Genomic DNA, 27,384 nt, shown 5'->3' with positions numbered 1-27,384 from the left:
TGATCGGATTCGACATCATCGTTAGCCCGTTTACGAGTATCATTCGTTTTCACATTACATAAATTGATCTACACACCCTCGAAAGTAATGGAAATGAATCTAAAATACAAATTAAAGATAAAAACATAAAGGAATACGGAAACGTGTACAGATTCAGTACATTGTGTGCAAAATAGTACTGTTTAGGTTTACATTGTGGAACATTTAAAATGTGGGGGGGGTTAATATATATATATTGTATTAAATAAATTTTATGTTTATGGACAACAGGAGGGGTCATAATCAACTAATGAGATTATATTTGGAACCGGTATAGCATAGTTAGTTATGTAATAGTGTCATTTTATTTATCGAATTGTTGATCATAGGCAATACTATTTTTTTGTTGTTTTAATAAACAGTATAAAATATGATTTTTAAGTTTAATTCAATAAAAAGACACATTCGCACACACACATACATTTAATTCATTTGACTATTACATTTAGTATCTGGAGCAATTCTTTGAATGTTCTTAAACATACATTTACTTTATAAAATAGGTCTTACAATGTGTGAAGTTGAAATAGCCATTGTAATAATAAATAAAAAATGTAATACACATTATGATTTTTACTATAATACTAATTTAAGTATGAAATATTTATATTGAATTTATGATTTGGATACAAAAGAGAATACAATTTTTTTATTATTATTATGAATGATTACATTTTATACTTTCTGTCATTACCAGTCAATATTTAACCCTCCTTACTCCAAGATAAATATAATAATAAAAAAAAATATATATGAAAAACTTTTATATAAGAGGCATTGCTACGAATAAAAATGTTTAATATACAGACACGTTTAGACCCAATCTTGGACATTCGGAGGGTTAATATACAAATTGAATTACTTAAATGGTTATGTCGAAGAAACAAATAAGATAAACACACACACACATATCTATTTCAGTAATGTCTCGAGATACAACTATGTAGTATACTAAAGTGTAACAAAAATGGACATTTTTCAATGTGCGGATGTAAAATTAGTACATCGCGACGATAAAGAAGCACACGCAGTCGGCTTATCAGTAAGAATATTACAGGATATAATTGTTTAAGGTAGAATGATTAATTAGGAAGGAAGTGTATGTAGCAGCACGTTTTGCGGTCCTATGATTCGAGTTTTAGAATCTCATTAAAATATATTCTTACATTTAAAAGCCACAAGATGTCACGTCGAAAGGAAGAAACGTTAAAAAATAGTACAAATTTGGTCCAACTGTGAGAGGGATATAAAATGTGTACAAAATGATCCATGTGTTTCTTTTTTCTCATCATCCATTTACAAATTGTCCGCAAGACAACTGCCAAATCGTGTTCGTAGTGCACGCGTACCCCATTCACTATCGAAAGCGTTTGCAAAATTTTTGTCAAGTCTGTCGAGAAAGGTGAGAGTTTATATATATGTATAAAAAAAAAATGTAAAGTTACATTACGGTTTAATTATTAAAATTTAGAAAAGTGTACCCATAGAGAGTACACGAGATTCGTTTGCACTTATGTGAACACACATTTGGAGCTTGTGCAGTAGAACCTCAATTATCATGGAATAAATATTATGTTCTGTGCGTAAACGAGGCTCTACCGAATTGTTGAGAAGTCAAGTCGTCTCACTGAATATATGAAGCTATATTCACAATACGTATCCTAAATGTGAGTGAATCTAGTTACGATGAACAATGGTAACGTACATTTTTCACGATACAAATACTTATACGTATGTGGTGAGTATATGAAAACATGTTTTTATTTGCGAATATAGTATGTACTTCATATAAGAAGCGGCAATTAGTTCTAAAGTACGATTCAACAGACTCGCACACACTTTTCCCTACACCGTTTACATAGAAGCATATCACACACCATGCATACAAATCATAATCACAAAAAAAGGTGGCAAAAGTACAATTATACACAATTTAAAACTGTAACTACAAACCAAAACACTTATCGACTATTTTATAAAAACGAACTATAATATAATCGTAAACAAAAGGAAAAGAAAAATCGTAAAAAAATAAAACGAAAAAATAAAATACAATTTTGCTTGTTTTATTTTGACAACTGTTTCGTACATGACAATTTAAAAAGAGACAGTATTATATGCAATAACGGATGTGTTCGATAATATTGTGTATTATTTTTTTTTTAAGTAAATAAGTGTAGTGTGATATACAAAGGTGTTTTTGTTTTAAAATAGAAGAGATTCGGTTTTCAAAACTGTGCGTAACAAATTTGTTCCAAAAGACACACATCTGTCTTAAATCATCACATACCCTTAGTACTACTATGCAACTTAGCGTACAAGTAAAAATAAAAAATATATATATTTATATATATTATTATTAATATATTACACAATGCTAAACAAAATACTCCGCTTATCGAGCAGAATATTAAAAAAATAATTTAAAAATTAAATTGACGTATAATGCGTGTTTATGTCTGATTGTATGCGTGTGCAATTTTATAAACCTCAGTCATAAAATTGTGTAATAGACGAAACGATGACACTTATACAAAGTAGAAAATTTTACAATTAAATGCTTAAATGGGAATTTGCAGTTTGTAGCGAAACGACTATGGAATAGGGATAAGAATTATTTTAGTGATATGACTTTCAAAATAGAAGTTGTTATCGGAAATAAAGATAAAAAGTAAGAAGTTTAGATATGGCAACATTTACATGACGAAAAAAAAAAAACATTAATTTATAAACAAATCTGCAATTCCTCGAATGTTAAGTTCAAAAAAGTGAAAAAATAAATAATTTATACATGATTCGTATATTAAAAGTAATTGAAAATAATTTCATATTAGATATTATCAAATGCAAATTGTTAAAAATTTAAAGATATATATATTATTGTAATGCCTCTTCTAAAATGGCCCAAACAATAATTTAAGAATAATACAATAATAATAATAATAATAGTAATAATGTAATAACAGATTTTGACCCAATAATTAGCTACACTCGGTATAAAAATTTTAACGTGTTCCTTCACAGTTATGTTCTAAAATGCAGCTAAATTGGGTTAACAATTTATATTAAAAAATATCCTCGACATTCACATATAAACCATTCATCTCAACATAAAAATTATAATATCCTAATACATATACATTTTACACGAAAGACTAGTTAAAAGATACATAGAAAATATAATAAATTAAATCTGAAAGGCGAGTACACACCCTTAGAACGACAAATAAAAGAAAATCTTTTTCATTTCAATTGGAAAGTAAGCCACATGGATCAAAACTTAGAAACTGTGTGTGTATAATATAATATATATATATATATAAGTATGTATGTATATATAACACTCGCCAACAGCCAGTTGAATACACATATATGTTTGTGTATGTTATTTAAAATTGTGTTTCTACATCAGGATTTCAGGATATTATCCAACGTTGCACACTAGTGATGGACATGAAAATAATATGCATGTACGTATATTGAACAATAATACTTAAGCAATAATATCCTAGAAATCATGATATTCATTATTTAAAAATCAGTACAATAAATTAAATAATAATAATACAACAAAAGCACAAACAATAACAGATTTGACAATAATGGCCGCTAGAAAAAAGTACAAAGGCTCAAGTTAAACTCGACAACTTCATTCCATATTTTGGTCTCATATATATGTATCATAATAAACAATTACCCTTTCATAGTATTTTTAATATAATAATGAAAACTTATTGTTCCTAACAATTTGGCATTACTCTCCTCCCAAAAATCTACTTTGATAATGTTATTATAATAACAAGCTTTAATAATCAGCGGATGTTGCATCAGGACAGCACAGCTATACCCAGATTTACACAATTGAATTTTCATTCTCTGAACTGCTATTTATTTATTTATATATCATGTATTTTTTGACAATCACTAGTAACTTTGGTGAAACCTCACTTGGCAATAAAACACACTACTTATATATCAAAGTAAGATTTTCTTCAATAAGGAATGCAAATTGCTTTATTTCATACAAACGAAAGAATCCAACTGAGGTCACATACTAAACCGATGACGACGTTGTGAAAATTGTGACTGGAAAACCTACCGAACAACGTTCGAGCAAACTTCACGTGTGACCGTTTATGTTCCATTCAAACACAAAGATATACAAGCAAATACCATATGAATTTTTAATTTTTACTTTCAACACGATACAAAGATCAAAGCCAGTACTAAATTATCGTACAAATATTCAATCGCACATTCACACTAACAAGTGAACCCATTCATTTTGACAATGGCAGACAAAATTATAGATTGGAAAATTGTGAAACGGAAAGAGCTCACATACGGTTATAATATATATATATTTAATATATTGTATCGGGAGGATATTTTTCTACGTGTCAGACTGGAGAAGTTATCGTGACAATATGCAGGACTCCGACTTGCGAGGAGTGCGAGACTTCGCCGCATAGTGGTTTAAATATTAAACAGCAATGTTTATTCTCATTCCTCCCTTCTTACACGCAATATCATATCCGTCAATCAAAAATTGAGATGCTCGTTCCCATTTTGTGGACCCATATAGTAAAACGCTCAACATGATTACAAAGTATTGATTCTCAATATAAATTATGACCGAATGATAGTAAAGATACAACGAAAACGTTTACAATTAGTACCTACGTTAATTTCAGCAAAATAACGAGTGATTTTTTTTAAAACTCAATTACATAAATACATAGTTATATAGATTAATGAGGGAAAATACTAAATTGTGCAAAAGTGGGTCAAAATGGGGCGACGAGTGATTATATAAGATGGTAACACTTAGTTCCAGATACGGAGGAAGGAGTCCCAGGATCCTGTCGCAACGGCCATGCCATTCTCGGTAACTCCTAGACACGATACTCGGTTGTCGTGGCCGGCCAGGATACCTAACGCCAAAAAAAATCAACATGAAAAGCAATGCAAATATGCGACGAAAGAACACACCGCATCGGCGATACATACCGGCTCTTTCTGTTTTCATTGAATCCCAAACGTTGCAATTGAAGTCGTCGTAACCGGCCAGCAAGAGTCTCCCACTTCGGGAGAATGCCACCGATGTAATGCCACATATAATGTTATCATGAGAATACATAGCCAGCTCCTAAACAACAATAACCCATCAGTGAAATATGCACATAAACTCACATACACTAGACTCGCACAGTGGTGGCGACTTACTTGATCAGAGCGAATGTCGAACACTCGACAAGTAGCATCGTCTGAACCAGTTGCGAATGCAAATCCAGATGGGAAGAACTGAAAAGTGTGCAAACATCGGCATTAGTACAATTCGTAAAGATGGCATCGCATACGTGTAGTATATTTCATTACCGTAACGGCGTTTATATCACTCTCGTGTCCCGGGAATGTTTGACGGCACATACCGTCGCGAACATCCCACAACTTTGCAGATGCATCGCATGCACCCGATACGAAGGTACGCATATCGGGCGCCAGAGACAAGGACATCACATCGCCAGTGTGACCGACGAATGATCCACATTGCTGACCGGTTTCTATATCCCACAGAGCGCTGTAATGTTTAAAAGGTTACGTTAGAAACGGCCGTCGACAACATATGTACGAACAAACGCAATGCACAAACCATGACATATCTCCAGAGCTAGTGAGAATTTGGTTATCGTCCAGAAAACGGCAGCACGAAAGGTAGCCCGTATGTCCTGGTAACTCACGGCTGACTCGTACATTTCCCTCTCGTGTTTTTAGGCTGAAATCATCCGAGTCGTTAATATAAATACAAAGCTAATAAGACTTTGTAACACTGTCGGAGAAAGAGGCAAGTACCTGTAGATGGAGCAAATGTTGTCAAGGCCACCACAAGCGACATAAGATCCGGATGGAGCGTAAGCACATGTCATGACCCAAGATGAACGAAGGGGAATTGCATGTACTTTGTTAGTTGTATGACTATCCCATACTATCAATTTACCGTCCTGGCTAGCAGACACCAAATTCCTGCAATTACATATGAAATAAATTTAATTTTCGATCTAAAACACAAACTATACATGTAATGTGAACATATAAATACCTGGAGTCACTTCCCCAATGCATAGCATAAATTTTAGCAAGATGCCCACGCAGTGTTCGGCGTGTACGCATTTGAATACGTCCGATCGGATCCAGGCTGACTGTCGCCTGGACCAAAGATGTATCGCATGCTGATTTGCGAGCATCCTAAACGATGAAAGTGCAAGCGAGTTAAATATGTTCAATGTGTAATTATCTAAAAATAATACATATATATATTCGAAATAAAATTACCCGTATAGCATTTTTTAGGGTTTCCGCCTCTTGTCGGAGGCTGTCTAGCTCATTCATCTTGACGTTTATTAGAAATGAAACTGTTTATAAATTTTATATCTATACGTTAATGGAAATAATTATAGACTTCCACTTGCTATTTACTTATCCGTTCGGTCTACGAAACACTGTTCAATAATTGATAGTTTTTGAAATTAACCAAATTCTCAACACTGCACAGCTTTTGTTCACAGACGATACATTCACTCTGTGGCACTAACTTTTACTGGTATCTGAAAAAATTACAAAGACATAATTACAAATCATGAAAGAATAAATATACGTCGATTTCATAACTCGCTGTAAAAAAAAAAAAAAAAAAAAACATACTCTAAACATTTAAATTTAAATACATAATTTCCTTGAAAACAGGTTGAACAGTTTTAAACATACGCATTATATTTTCAAAATGTCACCGTAGCGTTTTGCACGCCGTCTATAATGAACGGTGATTAATCTTTATTTGTTTTGCAGTCTCGACTCCAGCTTTGTACTCGGCAGAGAAAAGCAGTTAAAGTAACGTATCTATTTCGCTGAGATGTTGATTTTGTCTATTTCGAAATGGATTTTATTTTCCACTTAAAAAATACTTAACTAACCCTTCGAATGCAAACAAGTCCATGGGCCTGAAAAACGCCGATAGGCGTTGTATCTTCAACATGTACAAAATAAACAAGAATACTACCCAATAAGCCTTTACAGGTAGCATTAAAAAAAACTGCATTGAAAATGGGTCGTGTAATCCGTGTCAATGTTTATAAAGACTGGTTTACACCGGAATTTCTGAATTTATAACCATAGCAAAATTTCTCGATGGAAATCCCTAACTGCTGAGTATTTCAGATTGTGAGCATTACATTTTAACAACAATGAAGAAGATGGAACTAGTTTTGGAAAAATACGTTCATTAATAGAATAATTTTTTTATTTTATATTGCAAGATATAATAGAGAGCAAGATATATTAGAGAGATTAGGAGGAATATGGAAAGGTCTGGAGGAGGCCTATGTGTCATCAGGACATGCTGAATATAAGCAACAAAGACTTTGAAATCTTGAAAAATATTAGAGATTCTAAACACACCTTTACAAATCTCGAAATCCTCGGTGGTAGTTATCTAGGGGATTGTTTGGATTAGCTACAATTTTTATACCTGCTTTCTATTGGATTTCTAAATAATTCCAACAGTGCTCTGTCTTTTAACAGAAAAGACAGAGCACTCAAAGGGTTACGCATTTCTATTCTTACTTAAAGAGTAAATTAAAAAGTTGAAGATTCATCTGTGAATTGACCTCAATATATTGGTGGAAGAGAAACATATGTCACAATTGTGATACAAAGTAATTTTATGAAATAATTTTTTTAATAAGGCTCATATATATGCAACACGAATGAGTATATAAAAACACGTCTGTCGATAAAACCAGAAATAAATTTATTCAGAATTTGTACAAACACAAACCACACGGACGGAATCCTTCCACATTTACAACACAACGAAAGCGAACGCAATTATTTTCAATTCAATTAAGTATATGCGAATACGACAAAAACGATTCACACCATTCAAGTGAAATATTAGTGAGTTTGTTGTTGATATTGGCGTATTTATAAGCGAAGCGGTTACAGGACAAATACCGCATACATGACTAATATAACCTGAGATTACAAACGCAGGAAATACAACGCACACGTATACACATATGTGTGTATATAAACGACTAAAATGACAATATTATAATTCAACACATTGTGCATACGGTGGTCGAATACAATTTGATTGCATTGTCAACTGAGTTGACTTTTTTTCCACGATCGAATATGAGAGACCGGACGAAACTTGAATAAATTCGTCGAAGCAATAATCGGTTCGAAATTCCAAGTGGATTCAAATTGGACTATCTTACATAAATAATAATCTGAATCGCTGTTATCGCTCGAGACGCAGCAATCGAAGTATTCTTTATCGTGGAAATGTGTACTCGTCGTTGTATTTATCCAAGTACTATCTATTGTCTAAATTATTGAATAAATATTAAGATCGACTCGTGAATAAGTATGAAGTTGTTCGAATTGATAGATGATTTTTAAATTGATAATTGTAATGTCTGATTATACTAAAAATCAATCGAAGTTTGATGTACGGAATTGATAAATTGAGAAATTTTATATGATGGAGTGTCGATTAAATATATTAAAATAATATCGGTTGAAAAATGAGGTAGAATTTTAGTCGGTTTCCGTGACGAGACAGAATGTTAAATGACAGAAAACGCAAATATCGGAAGGCAAAGATCGAAAATCGAAAGATCTAAAGTTGAAAGATCTTAAGTCGAAAGATCTTAAGTCGAAAGATTTTAAGTCGAAAGATCTTAAGTCGAAAGATCTTAAGTCGAAAGATCTTAAGTCGAAAGATCTTAAGTCGAAAGATCTTAAGTCGAAAGATCTTAAGTCGAAAGATAAAAAAAAAAGGTGCATGGTAAACGGTACATACTCACTTAATTTACGTGAGCAGGATACAACAGGAACAAGAGGAACAGGCTTTTCCTCCCGTATTCTGCGCGCGCACATTAATACGGGAGGAAAAGCCTGTTCCTCTTGTTCCTGATGTATCCAGCTCGCGCAAATTAAGTGAGTATGTACCGTTTACCATGCACCATTTTTTTTTGATCTTTCGACTTAAGATCTTTCGATTTTCGCTCTTTGCCTTCCGATATTTGCGTTTTCTGTCATTTAACATTCTGTCTCGTCACGTAGACCCAATTTTAGTGTGTATTTTAATTTGATAGATTTGATAGAAGTGGAAACTATTTCATTTTCACTATTTTTCTATATGCTGAAAATTAAAGTATTGAGTAGATTAAATAAAAAGAGTTTTTTAAGAAGTATGTAGGAAAAGCTTTTTGTTATAACGTTTGGCGTACATTTTGTATAGATTATTAAATAAAATAAAAAATTAATTAAATTTGAAGAAAAAAAAAAAAAAAAGAAAACTGTTGAATATATATAAAATCAATTCACTTGTTTCACGAGTCAGTTTTCGCGGAAAAAGCGGTGTCGCGGTTGATGCGCAATGTCCTCGATTGAAGATTAGAAGGCTGTGCGAAAGCGAGGGTGAGGGCGAGGGCGAGGGCGAGGGGGGAAGTGCGGGTGCGGGTGCGGGTGCGGGTGCGGGCGCGGCGAGGGGGAGGGGAGGTGAGGGGAGGGGCGCGCCCTCGAGAGCGTTCGCCGGTTTGACAGTTGCGCGGGTGGAGGGGTGGGGCGGCTGGGGCGGTGGCGAGCGAGGACGGGCGGCGCCCACCCCGGCGGCGGCCCGTAGCAGCTCGGCGGGGGGCGCGCGGCTGCCGGGGGCGCAGAGGGGCTGCGGCGGGGCGAGGGCGGTGGGGGAGGGGCGGCGGCGGCGGCGGGAGGGGGGCGCGCGCGGGCGTCCGGGCAGGGGGCGCGGCCGCCGGTGTCTCGGGCCGGCAGCGGTGGGCGAGGGCGAGGCTGGGCGCGGGCGGCGGCGGGCGGGGTGGGGCGGCACGGGGCGGGCGGGCTCAGTACCTGCGTGGGGCGAGGGGCGGCATGGCGGCGGCGGGTGTCGCGGCGGTGGGGCTCGTCAGCTCCTCAGCAGGCTCGGCTCGCCGCGGCCATTTGCACTCGGGTGCAGCGCGCTCGATCGCTATTGGACCGCCGCCCGCACACACTACACCCTGCCCGTCAACTCCCTCGCACTCGACAAACAGCTTCGTTAAATAATCTATACCGGCGCCGACGCGGCGACCGCCCTTTCGCGACGTTCTCGCTTCGTATCGATGAAATAATACACTCTGTAAAGTCCATCACCAAAAATTACACCATTCAAACACTGCAAACGGCAACCGAAAAGACGCCGAATCATTGTTTACGTTAAAAACAATCAAAAACGCGATAAAATTAGACTGAAAATAAAATACTTAACAATTTATACAAATAAAAAGCATGGCAAAATTCAATAACTCTTTATTAACGAGAACTTACTATTTTGTATCAATTTATTATAACCACCGATTTTAAAAATTGACATCTATCTTCTTTTTAATATATAACTAGCTGAACTCCGGCATGCGTTGCAATGCCATAATAACGCATGCAATTCCCGTTCCCGTTCCCATTTGTCGGAAAAATGCAGGTAGCGAACACATTTGAAATTATTGCGTTGCAATGACACTCATTCCCGTCTCCGTTCCCGTTGTTCCCCGTTTTTTTTCACAGTAATCTTCCTGGACATGCACACAACAAATCCTGAAAGTTTCGTCGTAATCGGTTCAGTGGTTTAGCAGCCTATTTGAGACACACACACAGACATCCATTTTTATATATACATATATATAAATTTCGAAAGAGACTTTGTATGTAGCTATGTAGGTAAGGTTTGGTTGGGAGCATCGAAATCAAATCAAAGTTTCTATAATGACGATATCAATATCGTTTGATATTATTTTTTTCGATTCAAATAAATTTAATAAAAAAACAATTAAATGTTTAATTTACAAATGGTGCGAGAATGCGTCAACAAACTTGTACAATGCTGCAATTTTTAAAACGTTCCACTAAGTCAAGACATTATTGGCCTCGTGTAGATAAACGTTCCGAGGCAATACACGAGACCAATGTTGCGTTTCCTTACTTTTAAAAGGTTCTAACTAACAGTTAGAACAGTTAGATCAATTTCAAAATAAGGTAACGAATGGTTTGACTTAGTGGAATATCTTGACAATTGGCCTCGTGTGAATGCAACATAAGTTAAGCGAATGGATTGAACGTCTTATTTGGAATTAATGGGTAAACTCTCCGAGAAGTACGCTTGCTATAAGTTTAGTTATCGGTGGGATCGTAATTCAGGCTTCTCAAATTGTTTTTTCGTTTCTATGAAAAAGGATGTCACATATCGAATGAGACGCATGGCATACATTATAATTTTTTGTAGCGAACTTGTGATGTTCTAAAATTGTATGTAAGTATTTAGATTGAAAAGCATTAGTTTTATGTGTGAGACATTTAATCGCAATAAATAAATTCACTTATTATTTGTGTGAAGCAATTTTTTTTTTTTTTTTGAAAAATCCTCGATTGTGTTTTAGAAATCGAACGCAAAGCTCGGTGTTATTTAATTGAGGTTTGTTATCGCAGAATAAAACAACACACTATCTGTTTTCAGCGTGTTTTTATTGTATTGCACAATTCGATATTTAATCCGGTAGAGTAAAAGAGGTTTTGTGGTGCCCGTGTGAGGTGGGGCGCTAGGGCAAGAAGGTCGCAAGTGATATCGAATTGCGGGCAGAGTGAGCCGTATGGAGAGCGCGATAGAGGCGTGCTGGGCGAGCTGTAGTATGGGAGAGCGCGGCGGCGCCGGAAGAGAAGCAGAACGAGCCGGCGGGTGCGGTGCTTCCGGCGCGGCCCCGTGCTGTGACGTCAGCGACGACAACACTCGCGCCAATATTCAAACGCGACAGACGTTCAATTATTTTCCTGCCTCCATTTGCTTTTACGTTTTTTCAGCCATTCGAAATTCTTTCAATTCAGTCATTGTAATAAAACACGATTTGCAAAATATTATGTATATATTTAAAATCAAACTTCTTTTCAAGAATTCTTAGATACATATAATACAATATTATTTTTAATTTTATTATGCATACAATTATTTTTTTCACAACATACATACAACATAAATACACTTTTTATACATATACATTATTTTTTATCATTTGTTTTTTAATAAAATATTTTAACTAATACTGACAGATTATTCAAATTGACTTCAGAAAAAATTTGAACTTTTGAGATTATATGTAAGTACAGTACATAACACTTTTTGATCATATAAACGATATATCTATTTAAATTGAACACTAAAATACAATTATAAAAATATAAATCCATGAAATAAATTGCTTTAAATACAAATTGATAGAAAGTGAAAATTCATATTATTTTTATATTTTATGCATTTAAATTATCAAGACTCATGTGCCAGATACATCTTGTTAAATTTAAATAAAATCACAGGGATCGAAATATGGTCAATATAATACCAATCAAAAGACTACTAGTACTGATCAGCCACATTAAGCATATTTGGCTATAATTGCACTATTAACATGAAGACAAGCATATTCTACAGCAAAAGCTGAGCTTGAAAGACACATAAATAGGTCAAATTTCGGATTGGGTGGTTCGCAATGATTTATAATGTCCAATCACTGCATTAAAAAGCCATAAGAAAAAACAATAAAATGGCCCATCTTCTCAATGATTTTGGCACCTAAGTCTTACTTAGTTCATTAAAATTATAATTCTTCAATGCATATTTACAAGTATATTTTATAAAAAAATAGATTCCCATGCGAGTTTCTTCTGTGTATGTAATTTTTATAATCATAAATAAAATATTCAGAAATATAATCAAATAAAGAACATAAATACTATGGAAAATTCGTTTTCAGTATCACAAAATCACAGATATATGAATAAATGTACATTAATTAATGTCAGATACAAGTTTTTTGGTGCATTGATAATAAGCCCTTCGCAACAAATCCTTTATTACATATTAAACAAACATATGGTCGAGATCCGGAATGATACCGTTCGTGGATAACGAGAGTAGATCTTTGGGCAAAACCTTTACCACAATGAGAACAAATGTGTGGCTTTTCACCACTGTGCACCCTTTCATGCAGTATCAGATTACATTTTTTTGCAAATCCCTTACTGCAAGTTCTGAAATGATAAAAATTCGAATTTTATATTTTAAAAGTAATGCACAATGTAATGAAAACCTACATACATAGATGTATAATAAATATATCACCTGCACACATGTGGTTTCTCTCCAGTATGTATTCTACGGTGAAATTTAAGATGTTCCTTACTAGATAAGCCCTTGCCACATATATCACATAGAACACTCGTCGAACATTCAACGGTGTGAAAGCGTGCTATGTGTCGTTGCAATTGTTTGCGAAATTGAAATTCAGATTGACATTCATTGCAACGGTGTAACAATTTACGAACGGTCGTCTCAGGATGGACACTCTTTCGATGAGATGATAAATATCTGTGAAGAGTGCCTTATATTACTATTTTGCTTCTTTTATTTAATTTATTAAATAGAGTAAACGTTAATAATACCTAGAATAAATAAAACTTTTGCCACAAAGATTGCATACGAATGGTTTATCTCCGGTGTGAACATTTTTGTGCTCCATAAACCAAGTGAGAACATCAAATCCTTTGTTACAAATTTCGCATGTGTACTGAAAAATATATTTTATGGTATATCATCATCATACAAATTTAATTTTGAGAACATAATATGAATATTGAGTACATACCTTGAAGTCAGGTGCATGTCTTTTATGATGGGTATGTAAAGCTCCAGGATATACTGTGCTATAATTACATTGATCATATTGACAAAATAATGTCTTAATACCACTGTGAGCTCTTCCGTGTAATAAGATTTCGTAAGCCCTTTTATAAGTTCGACCTATGAAATAATAAACAATTATTTTAAAAACATTCTATTAATTACAATTTCATTATAATTACAATAAAAGTAGTATTACCACAAATATTACAAGGAAACGGCCTCGAATCATCGTGACATACTAGATGTCTATTGAGAGATCTTTTGTTGTTGAATACTTTGTAGCATTTCATACATTGAAAACCTAAATATGTCGATGCATAGATATTAATTTACATATAAATACATTTTTTTTTACGTATATACGTATGTATACATATTTAAATAGTTTTTACCTGGTTCACCGCCGTTTTCAATTGGTTGAATAAATACAAAGTTCTGTTTTTTTACTTTTAATTCTTGTGTGTCAGTTGTTTTATTGGATTCACTGTTGCCTTCCTCTTTAATTGACATATCAGGTTTTAAACTATCGTCGACTTTATATTTTGAAGGATTTTCAACCTGTGTATATAAAGAAAAAAAAATTAACCAAATTACATTTATGTACAATGAAGTCAATAACCGAAGCAATAATCTTACATGATCTTTATAGTGGCGTAATAAATCTGCTCTAGACTTTTCATATACGAAACAGGTAAGACATTGCCAAAGTTTATCATCTTCAATCGTAACATCAGGACTAAACCATTTTTTAGAATCATCAATTTCAAAATGGCCATTTTCATCAACCTCGTCCACAAAAACTTGTTCAGATTTCTCCATCTTTATCAATAGCTTGGATTTATTTGAGAGTTTTTCTAATTCATTTGTACTCTTTTTATTGAGGGATCCTTTTGGTCTTCCTCGGGATTTTTTAGCAGATATTTCTTTCTTTCTTTTCTTCAATTTTTTGAGTCTTTTTGATTCTGAATATTCTTTTTTAATTTTAACTTTAATCGGTGGAACTTTTAACACTTCACTAAGTGTGATATTATCTTCTGAACTATAATTATTATCGGTGGTAAAATCAAATGCACCCTCTTCAATAGGACTGTTTGCTAAACCATCTGACAATATTTCCTCTTTTATGGCCGACTCGCTATTTTCAATGCCTCTGCTTGGAATGATAAAATTACTACTAAGACTGTCAGTTTGGGTGTGTTTTGATGAAAATTTTGATGGGCTTTCATCTGGACTAGAATTAATATTGGACAATCTTTCTGTAAATATAAAATTTACATTGGGCGTTTCTGGGGGTTCTAGTTTTATGGTTTTATTTATTTGACTGAAATATTAATAGACATTGAATAAGTATGTAATAATAATGATGCATTATTGATGATGACAAATAATGAAATACCAATTATCTGGAATATCGATTGTGTCAATTACGACTTCCGTTTTATTATTGGACAGCACATCTTCGTTGGGACTACTTAAAAAATTTACAGAAAGCAATTCTCTTTCTGCATCTTTCGCCCTATTATAGTATTCATGTATGTCACTGATCTTCAAAGAGCATTTATCGCATACTTTTTTCGGCAAACTATCAGTTTCTGAAATCTAAATAAAAATACGACATACATAATATTAGCAATTTAAAATTAATATTGAATATTTCGACACAGTTGGTTTGTCGTCTATTTATTTCTTAATCCAATTAAACCAGTGACTAGAGTAATGTTGTCAAAAACGAAGTTTGATTTCAAAGAAGTTGATCAACAGCAATGTAACGTCAAAGAAAGAATAATACATTGGCAGCAGTAATAATATTTGTTGCTTGTTTAAGTATAGAACTATCTATCATAATATTACTACTTCAAAAATTTAATTTTAATTGTATACATTAATGATAATTCAATAATAAAGGGTAGTAGAAATTTTAAATAAACATGTAGTATTAGAAAGGTGAGGATTAATTGTTGATCTTTACAATGAGAGGAAGACAAGCTCGCAATTTGTGTAGTAGATGTTTCTCAGCGAGAAGACAGTGGTGCAGATTTTGTCGAGAGAGACAGAGTCGGCAGACAGCCCCAACAGCTAGGTGATCAATTTCGAGGAGCTCCGCCCCTGAGGGGGGCCCCAAAACATCAACAGACATGATGCCAATGCCGTCAATACTGACAGTCGACACTTGCGTCCATAGACAACGCGCCGCGCTCACATCAACACCACACACATCTCGCATCTGTCACACCCCCCTCTAAAAATTAAATATATAACACTTTAATATTAATAACACTTTATTATTAATTAAGAAGACTATTTGGAGTAAGTATACCTACACATGACCAAATAAAAATAAATGTTAATTTTCTTTCATTTTTTTTTAATATATGCTTTAATTTAATCCCCTCAAAACGAAAATATATGATCAATCCAGTTGTAAATTATAAATAAGTCACTTAGATTTCAAAAGTAGATGAAATAAGCAGTAAAATATTTAAAAATTAAATTATTAGAAAATTCTTGTATTTACATATGATGTTCTCGTTCATTTGTAAGTGACGCTTATTATTTTAGCTTATGAAATTTAAGTATTCGATTGTAAACATGAATAATCTATTACTATAGTGTTTTTCTTTTTACATAATTGTAAAATATCTGGACTATTTAACATACACAAAATATGTACATATGTAATATGAAATTTTAAAAGGTGAAATAAAAATTCTACACGTATATATTTTAAGATTTATCATTCGATATAAATTTTACACAAACGCTTATAATACATAATATACAATATACACACCTACTATTATATATGTACATAAATAATATAATCTAATGAAAAAAATCATATTTTGATAACAATAAAAATCAGTAGATAAAATGTAAAACATTTGAAAGATGGAATGGGACTTGCTAAATTTTCATTCAGAATAAATATCCATTTAATTGTTTGTACTGATATATTCATAGAAGTAGAATGCATAGAATCGCTCTCAGCCTCCAAAAATGTTGCTACAAAAACTCTGCGCGACAGAGTTTGTTCATTGTTTGCTAAACTTCGTCTCTCTTTTGACTTTCCGTCTCTCTCTTCGATGGCTCGCTTTTAGACGATACTTTTGTTAACAATGACCATTATATGCATTCTAATTCTATGGATATATTGCATAATTTAATATTACCACTAATATTAGGCCATTTCATTTAAAATGTAGTTATTACAAAAAAACAACTACATATTACAATTCGTAAATTTTAGACACAAGATGATTTTAAATGCATAGATAGGAGTCCCTTGGCAACAAAACCTTTATTACATAAACTACAAACGTATGGTTTTGAACCTGAATGATATCTGAAAAAACAAATCGATTTAATATCCGAAATCAGACAAATGCAAATAAATTGTAGTAATTCATTTATACAATACCTTTCGTGAATAACGAGTGTTGATCTTTGCGAAAATGCTTTACCACAGTGAGAGCAAATATGTGGTCTTTCACCACTGTGAACTCGTTCATGCAATACGAGATTACACTTTTTAACAAATCCCTTCCCGCAAGTTCTAAAATAATTATAAATGATCATTGCATATTCAATATGAAAAATATATTTCATAATAACTATAATATGCAGAAGCTTACTTGCAAACATTTGGTTTAAATCCAGTGTGAATTCTCATATGGAATTTCAAATGCTCCCTTGATGATAAAGCTTTGCCACAAACGTAACACAGGAAGTTCTTTTCACCAGTATGAGAACGAAGATGTCTGCGAAGTGAGTTCAAATGTGCGAATTCACTTTTACAATGCATACAACGATTTATTAGTCGATGACCACGAGCTTCTGGATGAACGGCATTACGATGACTCATTAAATATCTACATTAGAAGACAATGTATTTATTTAATGTCTATATATTGAATAAATGTAAAAAACAGATATAATATAATAATATACTTCATATATACAAATTTTTCATCGCATAAATCACATATGAATCTTTTAGTTGTCAATTCAGGACTAGCAACAGGGTGCATAGCATCAGTGTCATCTGAAAAAGTTGTATCTGGATGATATTTTTTACCTGAAAATAATGAATAAAAACAAAATAATTAAAACATAAAAAGGCCAAAAAAATTGCACATTAAGAATAATATAAAGAATTTTAAACGAACCGTGTTTTAAAATTTCTACTGGTGTTTTGAAAGTTTTTTCACAAAGGGAGCACTTATATTGTTTGCCATTATTATGAATCGCAAAATGAGTTTTAAAAGCGTGCTTTGAATCAAAGGTCTGCAAAGAGATAGTAATATTATTAAGCTGTCGTCAGACTATAGAGAATAATTTGAATTATACAATATTTGGCAATAACCTGATTACACACTGTACAATTGAAAACTTCTTTTCTTCTTCCATCAACCAGAGAAATAGATTGCATATTATATGCTTCATTACAGTGTGACCTTAAAATAACACAAAGAATGTCATTTAAATTGAATTAACATTTTATGTAAAAAAAGAACAACAGCACAAACTTGTAGTGTTTTAAAATGTCTCCCCTTTTTTTGAATTTTTTAAAGCAAACACAACACATCCAAATTTCATCGGTTGCAGCATCTTCACTTTGCAAAATATCAGGTTTAGCAATTAAATTGTCTGCGTCGATTGAATTAATATCGCCACTAGATTTACGAGCGTGTTTTTTAATTTTGATTTTGGTTTTGGGTGATTTCTTACTCTTTCGATATTCATTTGAAAAGTTATACGAAACAGAAGCACATATTATATTCTCAGGATTGGAAAATTCTATTTGTTCAGCATTTAAAACAATGTCTTTGCTATCATCAGTCAATGGTTCATTTTTAAACATTGGTAACTCTTCATAGTCATCTCTACCGCACATCACACTTTCGACTATTTCTTCTTTGATATCTGTTAATTTAAATAGAGTAGGAAAATCTTCAGTTTGTGTACAAACTGAATTGAAATGCTTCGGTGGTGTGATTTGCACGAGTGGTTCATGTTTTAATGGCAATCTTAACGTTGTATTCCCTTCGTCAAATATCCACTTGCATGGTTCAGACTCCATCTTGTCCTGAATTTGACTACCCTTATTGTGTTGCAAACCATGTAAATCATTTAACCTACAGGACAAGATTTTATTACACAGTAGAACATACACACATACATTATAATTAAATATTATCGCTCTAAAAATATCTTACGAATTTTCTGAATCTACTGCTTTATTGCGGAAACAATAGAAATCATTAACTTTGTGAAAACAAATACTGCAAATCTTATTTGGTAAGCCATCTCCTTTTGACAACTGAAACAAAATAAAATGTGCATCTATAATTTAAAATTTTAATGACCAATTATAAATAAGCCTTTTTATATAAATAAATTGTATTTCACTTTAGGAACTTTTTATAAAAACGCATAAATATAAAATCTTACGCGTAATGGTAAACATGTGAGTATTTTTAGCAACGTGTCAGAGTCATCGTCGAAAATAAGGTGGAATGTCGGATTCTGTGCTATCTTCATACACAGTCGACATGGTTCCATAATGAGCCAGGATTAAGGAACCAGCAATGCTTTTGACAGCGAGTGCAGCCTGACAGATGACAGTCACGTTGGCCACTACACGTTATTGCAACAACACATGGAAGAAACATAACCACACAAAACGAATTGTATTTATTTTCACAAAGTAAAAGAATATGTTTTAACAATACTTATACAATTACTTCTAGTCATTAATAGAAAATTCATCTTGGCGTTGTGCAACCAGGAATTTTTTGAAATCAGTTTCATTATGTCATGTGGATTCGACCCTCTTTTTACGGTTCGATGATTACATCCCAAATGTGAATCGCTACCAAGATAGCCGCCGCTACGAAAATCACGCGCGCGGGTCTTCTGTCGCATGAAAATTCGTCGCACAGGAAAATTGCCGTTCAGAAAACTGTTTAAATATTGCGGGGTTCAGCTAGTAATAACAATAAAATTGATAATAAACTAACACTTTTAAAGTCATTATATATAATCAGATGTTAAATATAAAACTATTGACTTACAATTTTACAAACTTAATTAAATAAAAAATATTTATAATTTAATAAGTCATCAAAGCTGTTCTGTACTCAATTATACGGCCATTGTATTTCTGTAATTAATGTGAAACGTAAAGGAGGTTTGTAAAAACGAGGTCTAGTTTATATATAATGAATTCGCGATATAATTAAGATTTAAATATAAAGTGCTTTGAATATACATATACATGTATACACTTACATATGTATGAACATAGCTGAAGAAAATTTTGTATACAAAATTAATGGACTGTATTTATTTATTAATGGTCAGTTACAAATTCCCTTTTTCGGTCATTAAATTAAATAATTCGTCAGTAATAATCAAAATGGTCAGTTAGTATTATAAATGGTCTGCATCCATTGGTTAGTATATTTGTGGTGAGATCAGGGTCGCCGAGAGAAATCCCGGGACCTGGGAAAAATAATTCCGGGCCCTATAACAAACTACAAAAAAAAAAAACTTGAAAAATATCAATATGTTGGTTGTTATTTAAAATAATTGAATAAGAAAGTATGATGTAACAGGTACAATTTCACATGGACACAAATAATGCGTGAATCGAAAAATAATAAACATTTAGCATTAAATAAATACAGGTATTTTTATGTAGAATAATATAAAATATCATATCGGTCAGTCGGAAGTCCCGATATGGGGCCCCTCGAGTAGTCAGGACCCTGGAACTTTACTCCGACTCGACCCCTCCTCTCGTCGGCCCTGGATGAGATTATACATTAAATGATCTCTAGACTGTAATAAATTAAAAAATCAGTAATTTATATAACATAGTTAGTATTTAAATTAAATAGTCAGTAATTCAAAAGAAGGACACTCGCGTGAACAGTTCGTTCATCAAAAATCATCTTGAAGATAACCAAAAACCATTAAAATAGAAATTAAATCAGTGTGATTTGGTTTACAAACTAAAAATAAATATCTAATTATTTTATTTCTGGCACATTCTGCGCGCGCACATTAATTCGGGAGGAAAAGCCTGTTCCTCTTGTTCCTGTTGTATCATACTCGCGCAAATTAAGTGAGTATGTACCGTTTACCATGCACCCTTTTATAATCTTTCGACTTAAGATCTTTCGATTTTCGATCTTTGCCTTCCGATATTTGCGTTTTCGGGCGTTTCTCATTCGGGCCCGTGAGGTAGACCCGTAAAAATGTATATGATATAGGGCTTCCACTTTTATATTCGAATATTGGAATTAAGTATTCGTCCGATTTTTAGTTATTCGTTATTCTTTACATATAATACTATTCGTTTACATATTCGCAAGAGAAATGAATTTTTCAAAATTAGATTACAGCTTCAAAAATGAGTACTGTTCCGACAACATCCCAAATGTGAATCGCTACCAAGATAACCGCCGCTATGAAAATCACTCGCGCGGAACTCCTGTCGCACGAAAACTGCCCAAATATTGCTGAGCAAATGCTTTTTTTTACGAGATTTGGGCAGTTTTGAGCAAAATTTAGGCAGTTTTATGTACGGCAATTTTCCTACGACCAGAGATCCGCGCGAGCGATTTTCGTAGCGGTGGTTACCCTGGTAGCCATTCACATTTGGGGTGTAATCACCGGACACCGAACCTACTTATATATTAGTGCTTCCAATCCCGGAAGATTACTTCAGCACCGGGATTGTGGTGCTAGGAATTTCCAATCCCGGGATCCCGGTGCTAGCACCGGGAAATCAAACGTATAACAAAAAAAAAGGAAAAAAAATGTTCAATTGCATATTTTAATATTTCAAAACCGTTCAATTGCATTTTGCAAACTCTCCCGATGTTTCACGCAAAAAATACTCCTCATATTGGCGTTCTTGTTTTGAGAGTTTGGCTACATTCTTTAAATTTTCGGTTCGCATCCATTTCTTTATTTCTAAGATTAAATAAAATACATCCTTTAATGTAATCAAATAAAGTAAAAAACATCACTTTGATTCACTGATTCGTTTTTTACAAATAGTTTGTTCCATCTGGTAATTATTCATCGAAACAAAAGAGTGTGGATAAGAACCCAAATATTGTCAAACGAAAAAATTGAAAGCAAGTTGAAAAGAGGCTAGTAAAAAAAAGAGAACACCTATAATGGAAGGTACCATTTCCGGTCAACTTGAAAATTTAAAAAAAAATTACGTCGTATCGATAATAATTTCAGTAACCGATACTAAGTTTCAGTTTGATTGGACGAACGGTGTTCAAAAAATCCCCAAAATACACCGACGTACAGGACACACATACAGACACTCACACAGACACACAAACACACGTGAAAACTTGATCAGTGATCGATTCTGAGTTCGAATCAGTAAAAATATGCTACAAATATCATTGCAGTTGAGCACAAAATCTGCGACATAATACAGGCCGTTGATACCATTTCGTGGGAACTGCAAGCCGGTGTCAAAACGGGTCATAGAAAACAAATGGACTATGACTGTCATTGCTCATCCCACCATTTTTCATTAAATAATGTTGTTTTATATTTTTTCTTTATTATTTTTGTAAAAATAATATTTTTAAAGAATTTTTGCCAGCACTGTAATCCCGGTATTCAGACTAGTTTCAGCACCGGGATACACGGTACCAGAAAACACCGGGATCCCGGGATTCCGGTATTGGAAGCCTTAGTATATATACATAACTATATATGTATATGTATTATATGTACGTTCCACATTTCGATTCTCAATTAAAATATTAAATATTTTTAATAATTATTAAAATTAATCAATTAATAAATATTTTATAATTTTTTTTTCTTTCATAAATAATTTGATTAAATGATTAATTTATATTTCTTTCAGTATTTTTAATTTTTTATTAATTTGCTTAAAATTATTTCTGTTGTATTTTTTTATAATATAGAAACATGGCCGAAGCTTAGTTGAAGTTTTGTGATCATGCGAAATTTCTACTTCGAAATTTTGATTTATTTGAACTCAGAATCATTGATCACGTTTTCATGGTTTGGAGAAAAAAGTGTGTGTGTTAGTATGTACATACATATGTATGTATGTCTTGTATATTTCGGAGATAATTCAAAAACCGTTAATCCCATCAAACTAAAACTTACTTTAAGTGGTACCTCACCTTATACATACATATGTAGGTCTCCTCTTTCTTTTTTAAGTTTTTGTATTGAATTATCTTCTTAACCGCTTAACGGATCAGACTGAAATTTTTACTTTATGTATGTATGTACATACGTATTAACAATAAGTACATATATGAAGTTTTGTAATCATGCGAAAATTCAAACTCGATTCGAGTCGATCACTGATCACGTTTTCATGGTCTAGAAAAATTGTGAACTCGAGAAATATTTACGTCACCTGATGTGGTGTCTCACAATGTAAAATATTGCTTTTTACTGACCGTTTAATGTTTCTTACTAACTGATTTTATGAATAATTACTGATCATTATTTTTCACCTAGTTACTGACTGTTTTTTTATTTAGTCAGTGAATAAAAAAATTGTCCCCAAAATTAATGACCGTTTTTTTATTACGAAGCATCTTTTAAAATAATTATTACATTTTATTAACTATCTATAATAATGTAACTTGTTTTAGAAACACACTTAACTAAAAATAACCATCAATGACTTTTTATTTTCAGTCTGAACTTAAAATTTGAAAGTATGTATGTACATACATATTATATAAAACAGCTTACCATTAATAATATTTCAAATAATACTTACAAGTTACATGTTAAATCCGAATGATCTTTTTAGACGTATAAAAAACGGATTATTTACTTACTTTAATTAATTTAAGATAAAAGACCTACATTGTGTAAATTGATAACAAAATTGAACATCATACAAAAAAAAGATAACCATCTAAACTTATAAAAATTGTAAAATTTGGCTTTAATTTCACGTGAAAGCACTATTTTTGTTAAATAAAAAATAATCATAAGCTATTTTGTTTCTTACAATATTTTTTGGAAGTAAATGTATGCCTTGAAATAGCTAGAAGCGTTGTCTTTTCAAAAGTTTTATTATTTTATATAACACATATCGTTATTTATTTAATTTATCGGTAAGCATATCGTAAGTGTATGAGAATTATATACTTATTTGCAATGAATCATTAGTAAAGAAGCTTAAGGTGGATTTATTAAAAATCGTTTATCAAAATTTAAAAGTTTGTGGCATTAAATAAATAAGTCAGCTTAAAGATTTAAATGTCTAAGGTTTACAACTATGTATGTAGAATTTATTAGAAAATGTTTCAGCTTCATTTAATTTTATATACATACAGTATAATGTAAATTGAACTGTAAATATTGAAATTAAATTATTGTATATTTTCAAATTTGTTTGTGTAGAACGGTATTAAATTTGAAACGTGACACATTTTTCCACGAATATAGTCCGTAATATGTTTGTATGTGTGAGTGTGACACAACTTTAAAGAATTGATAAACTATAGCAGTTTATCTTTGAACAGCAATGCAAATAGTAAAACTTATTTCATATTTATTTAAAAAACACTTTATCCAATAATTTAATAGCAGTGCTAATATGTGCTATCAATTTCAAACGATCGTGTTATTTTTTATCGAATCAATTTGTTAAAGTTTGCTGTTCGATAGGGATTATATTGATTTATGGTGAAACTTTCATTTCCACCTGACAACTGAAGATATCATCGCTTAGACGCCGTTGATAAGGCGTTAGGGTGTGTTACAGAACTGATAACAGGTCTGTGATAAGGTACACAAGAAAATTACAAATTATGTTTCAAGAAATTGTACCTGTTTGTTATATTATATAAGCCAGGCCACGTCAGTATTTAAAGTTCAAATAACATTGCACCTGACTAAACCTGAAAAAAAGGATACATATATACCTACATATTTACATACCTACATCTATATATGTAGAAATGAAAAAATTATATAAATTCTCATTTTAAAATGATATCATACTACATTTGTATGATATGCTAAAATATGTTGATGGATCATATTACATTATCCATCTTAACTGGAATACAATCAGATTAATAATATTGTCTTGTGTAGACTTACATACATACGTATATGATTAGATATTAATTAATGTAAACTTGCTACTTGTGTATTTTTTTACAAACCTCCTTTACGTTTCACTTACTATTACAATTCAGAGGACTTTTTATCTCTTATCCGATCGTTTTCATTATTATAGCTAATCATATTTCTTCTTTAAATCATCTAAATACGTAGCTACTATCAATTTGAAACTTCATTTTTAAAGTTTGTTTTATTTATCAGAGAATTCTAGTAATAATCTTATATAACAGTTTTTAACCGAATCCGAAACCGAACTTGAACTTCTATGTAGGTAGGATTATGCACATACATACATACATAAATTTATTTATTTATTTAAAGTTTGGGGGGCCATTGTAGCATTACAGGAATTCCTAATTCGCCACAATGGTCAAAAATATAACAGAAAAGAAAAGAAACAAAATAATAACTAAAGAAATTAGACATAACAAAAATAAAACATATATATATATATATATATATATATATATATATATATATACACAAACAACAAATAATAATAATAATTACAAATTATAAAAAACAATGAAGGGAATGTCTTATAAAAGAAAAAAGAGAAAGAAAAATAAATATAAACATATTTATATACACAGACAAAAATACATTTATACATAATCATAAAAAACAATAGCAATTATAATAGCAGATACGTAAAAATATAAAATATACAGCCAGTTCCAATAAATAAGAACCGACTGCAAATACAAAACATCCCTGTGAGGCCCAAATGTAAGAGTTAATCAAAATTCCACTCATCAATCATGAGAACAATGATGAGCGCAGGCTACCAGATAAATGAGTTAGAGTAATATCCGACAATTTACGCTCACTAAGGTGGAAAATATCATATTCAGTCTCGGCAGCAACGATTTCATTAAGAAGTCGAATAGCTCTTGGAATATGAGCCATTCGAAAAAGAACTGTGCGGGCAGGAGGTAGAGCCATTAAATCATGATGTCTACCACGCACATAGTTATTAGGGACACAAAGTCCCAACTGCTCCAGCAACAACGGGCATGACGTATTACCACGTAGGAGCTGGGGAACGAAACGAATTAATAAAGTTTCTCCGACGTTCAAGGGAATTATACCCAAGCATGCCCAAAAGGAAAGGAGTAGGGTAAAGGTAGTACATACATACATGTATGTATGTACTAGAGGCAAAGGACCGGGATGAAGATCCAGGGCCTGGGTTACTAAAGGGGCCCGTGTACAACTGACCGATTCAGGAGAAAATCATGACATAATTTAATAAAATCTTGTAGTGATTGATGCCTGCTATAGAGTTAAATTCATTCAATGCATTATTATATATTGTCAAATGCCAAAATAAAATAAAAGCGCTGTGCAGAGGGGGGGGAGGGCAACGGTGCAACGGCCCCAGGCTTCCAATTAGGGGGGCATCAAAGAATTAAATGAAAGTGTGGATTTTCTGATACACATAAGTCTGCAAATATGTACATATATGTAAATCAGAAAACATTTCAATAAATGAAAAAAAGTTTTCTTCTGTGGTGCTGACTTAAATATTATTCTCATTATTGTTGTATCTTAAGACGAATCGATTACAATTTGGACTTTTATTTCAATGAGATGGATGATAGTTGCGCAAAACAGAGACGAGTGGAAGTGTGTTAGAGAGGCTTTTATCCAGCAGTGCATGGTGAAGGAAGATGATGTAGATGTTGATGATGATGATATTATTTTTTTTGTTGTTCATAAAGGCATACAATCGAAGAGTTGGCCCAGGTATCACTAGCCCTTAACACGTCACTGTTCTCTGGACTTATTTGACATATAAGCAGTGCCGGTTTTAGGGGGGGGGGCCTGGGTCGGGCGGTGCCCGAGGGCTCCAAATGAGTTAGGGCACCGCTCGATGCGCCAAAAGCGCTTTAACATTAAAATTAGAGCGCCAAAGGCCCTACATTTGTACTCGGCAAATTCTATTCAAACAATCTAGTGGAAAAAGCCAATCTTCAAATTAAGCGCACCGCGAGTATTATTAGCAATGAACTAATCAATTTAAAAGCCTTTCATTCATTGTATTAAATTTTATAAAACAGCACAATTTACAAGAATTATATCCACACATTTGGGTTTCTATGCTTTTGCTGACACTGTCTGAAACTGTAGCAAGGTCCCAAGGCCAGGAAAAAGAAGGATGGTAATCCAAATTTTTATAATTTTTTTCTAAGAGTGCTTAGAAAAAATTGACCGAGGGCGTCATTGGGTGTAAGGCCGGCACTGCATATAAGATGTCTATCTATAAACATAATGTAACTTAAGTTAAGTAATTTTAATACATAATGTAACCCTTAAATAATGTACTAATGTATGAGTAATTTCTTATTTTCGTTTAATATTATACTTATTGATAATAATTAAAAAAAAAATTCCTTTTACCT

General features: G+C 32.8%; 3 protein-coding genes across 3 annotated transcripts; all 3 read right to left on the bottom strand.

Moving 5' to 3' along the window:
• Positions 1 to 4,232: 4,232 nt before the first annotated feature.
• On the bottom strand, positions 4,233 to 10,100 carry Gbeta13F (guanine nucleotide-binding protein subunit beta-1). Its single transcript, XM_077432329.1, has 9 exons — positions 9,955 to 10,100; positions 6,373 to 6,644; positions 6,140 to 6,285; positions 5,893 to 6,063; positions 5,693 to 5,815; positions 5,419 to 5,620; positions 5,266 to 5,343; positions 5,050 to 5,188; positions 4,233 to 4,973 (listed from the first exon to the last, which is right to left on the bottom strand). The coding sequence occupies exons 2-9, from the start codon at positions 6,427 to 6,429 to the stop codon at positions 4,867 to 4,869; spliced, it is 1,023 nt and encodes a 340-aa protein (XP_077288455.1). The 5' UTR covers positions 6,430 to 6,644; positions 9,955 to 10,100; the 3' UTR covers positions 4,233 to 4,866.
• A 1,877-nt stretch (positions 10,101 to 11,977) lies between these two features.
• LOC143912772 (uncharacterized) lies at positions 11,978 to 16,007 on the bottom strand. Its single transcript, XM_077432141.1, has 9 exons — positions 15,777 to 16,007; positions 15,204 to 15,406; positions 14,444 to 15,128; positions 14,200 to 14,365; positions 14,004 to 14,108; positions 13,770 to 13,924; positions 13,567 to 13,691; positions 13,247 to 13,492; positions 11,978 to 13,155 (listed from the first exon to the last, which is right to left on the bottom strand). The coding sequence occupies exons 1-9, from the start codon at positions 15,942 to 15,944 to the stop codon at positions 12,924 to 12,926; spliced, it is 2,085 nt and encodes a 694-aa protein (XP_077288267.1). The 5' UTR covers positions 15,945 to 16,007; the 3' UTR covers positions 11,978 to 12,923.
• A 502-nt stretch (positions 16,008 to 16,509) lies between these two features.
• On the bottom strand, positions 16,510 to 20,921 carry LOC143913909 (uncharacterized). The gene is made up of 9 exons (XM_077433963.1): positions 19,259 to 20,921; positions 19,024 to 19,127; positions 18,334 to 18,942; positions 18,171 to 18,261; positions 17,974 to 18,091; positions 17,756 to 17,882; positions 17,440 to 17,676; positions 17,226 to 17,360; positions 16,510 to 17,150 (listed from the first exon to the last, which is right to left on the bottom strand). The coding sequence occupies exons 1-9, from the start codon at positions 19,367 to 19,369 to the stop codon at positions 17,051 to 17,053; spliced, it is 1,632 nt and encodes a 543-aa protein (XP_077290089.1). The 5' UTR covers positions 19,370 to 20,921; the 3' UTR covers positions 16,510 to 17,050.
• Positions 20,922 to 27,384: the final 6,463 nt, after the last annotated feature.

The sequence above is a fragment of the Arctopsyche grandis genome, chromosome 6, assembly GCF_051622035.1.
Source record: "Arctopsyche grandis isolate Sample6627 chromosome 6, ASM5162203v2, whole genome shotgun sequence".
Taxonomy (NCBI): domain Eukaryota; kingdom Metazoa; phylum Arthropoda; class Insecta; order Trichoptera; family Hydropsychidae; genus Arctopsyche; species Arctopsyche grandis.
This window is presented reverse-complemented; position numbering and strand designations above follow the sequence as displayed.

Coding starts and splice junctions, on each gene's coding strand:
- LOC143913909 (XM_077433963.1), bottom strand. CDS start 19,369: ATGGAACCATGTCGACTGTGTATGAAGATAGCACAGAATCCGACATTC. Junction 18,262..18,333: donor GACATTTTAAAACACTACAA/GTTTGTGCTGTT, acceptor TGTTATTTTAAG/GTCACACTGTAATGAAGCAT. Junction 17,361..17,439: donor TTTAAACCAAATGTTTGCAA/GTAAGCTTCTGC, acceptor TAATTATTTTAG/AACTTGCGGGAAGGGATTTG.
- Gbeta13F (XM_077432329.1), bottom strand. CDS start 6,429: ATGAATGAGCTAGACAGCCTCCGACAAGAGGCGGAAACCCTAAAAAAT. Junction 5,816..5,892: donor AACATTTGCTCCATCTACAG/GTACTTGCCTCT, acceptor GGATGATTTCAG/CCTAAAAACACGAGAGGGAA. Junction 5,189..5,265: donor TCGACATTCGCTCTGATCAA/GTAAGTCGCCAC, acceptor ATTGTTGTTTAG/GAGCTGGCTATGTATTCTCA.
- LOC143912772 (XM_077432141.1), bottom strand. CDS start 15,944: ATGTCTGTTGATGTTTTGGGGCCCCCCTCAGGGGCGGAGCTCCTCGAA. Junction 13,925..14,003: donor GTTTCCTTGTAATATTTGTG/GTAATACTACTT, acceptor ATTATTTCATAG/GTCGAACTTATAAAAGGGCT. Junction 13,692..13,769: donor GACATGCACCTGACTTCAAG/GTATGTACTCAA, acceptor TATATTTTTCAG/TACACATGCGAAATTTGTAA.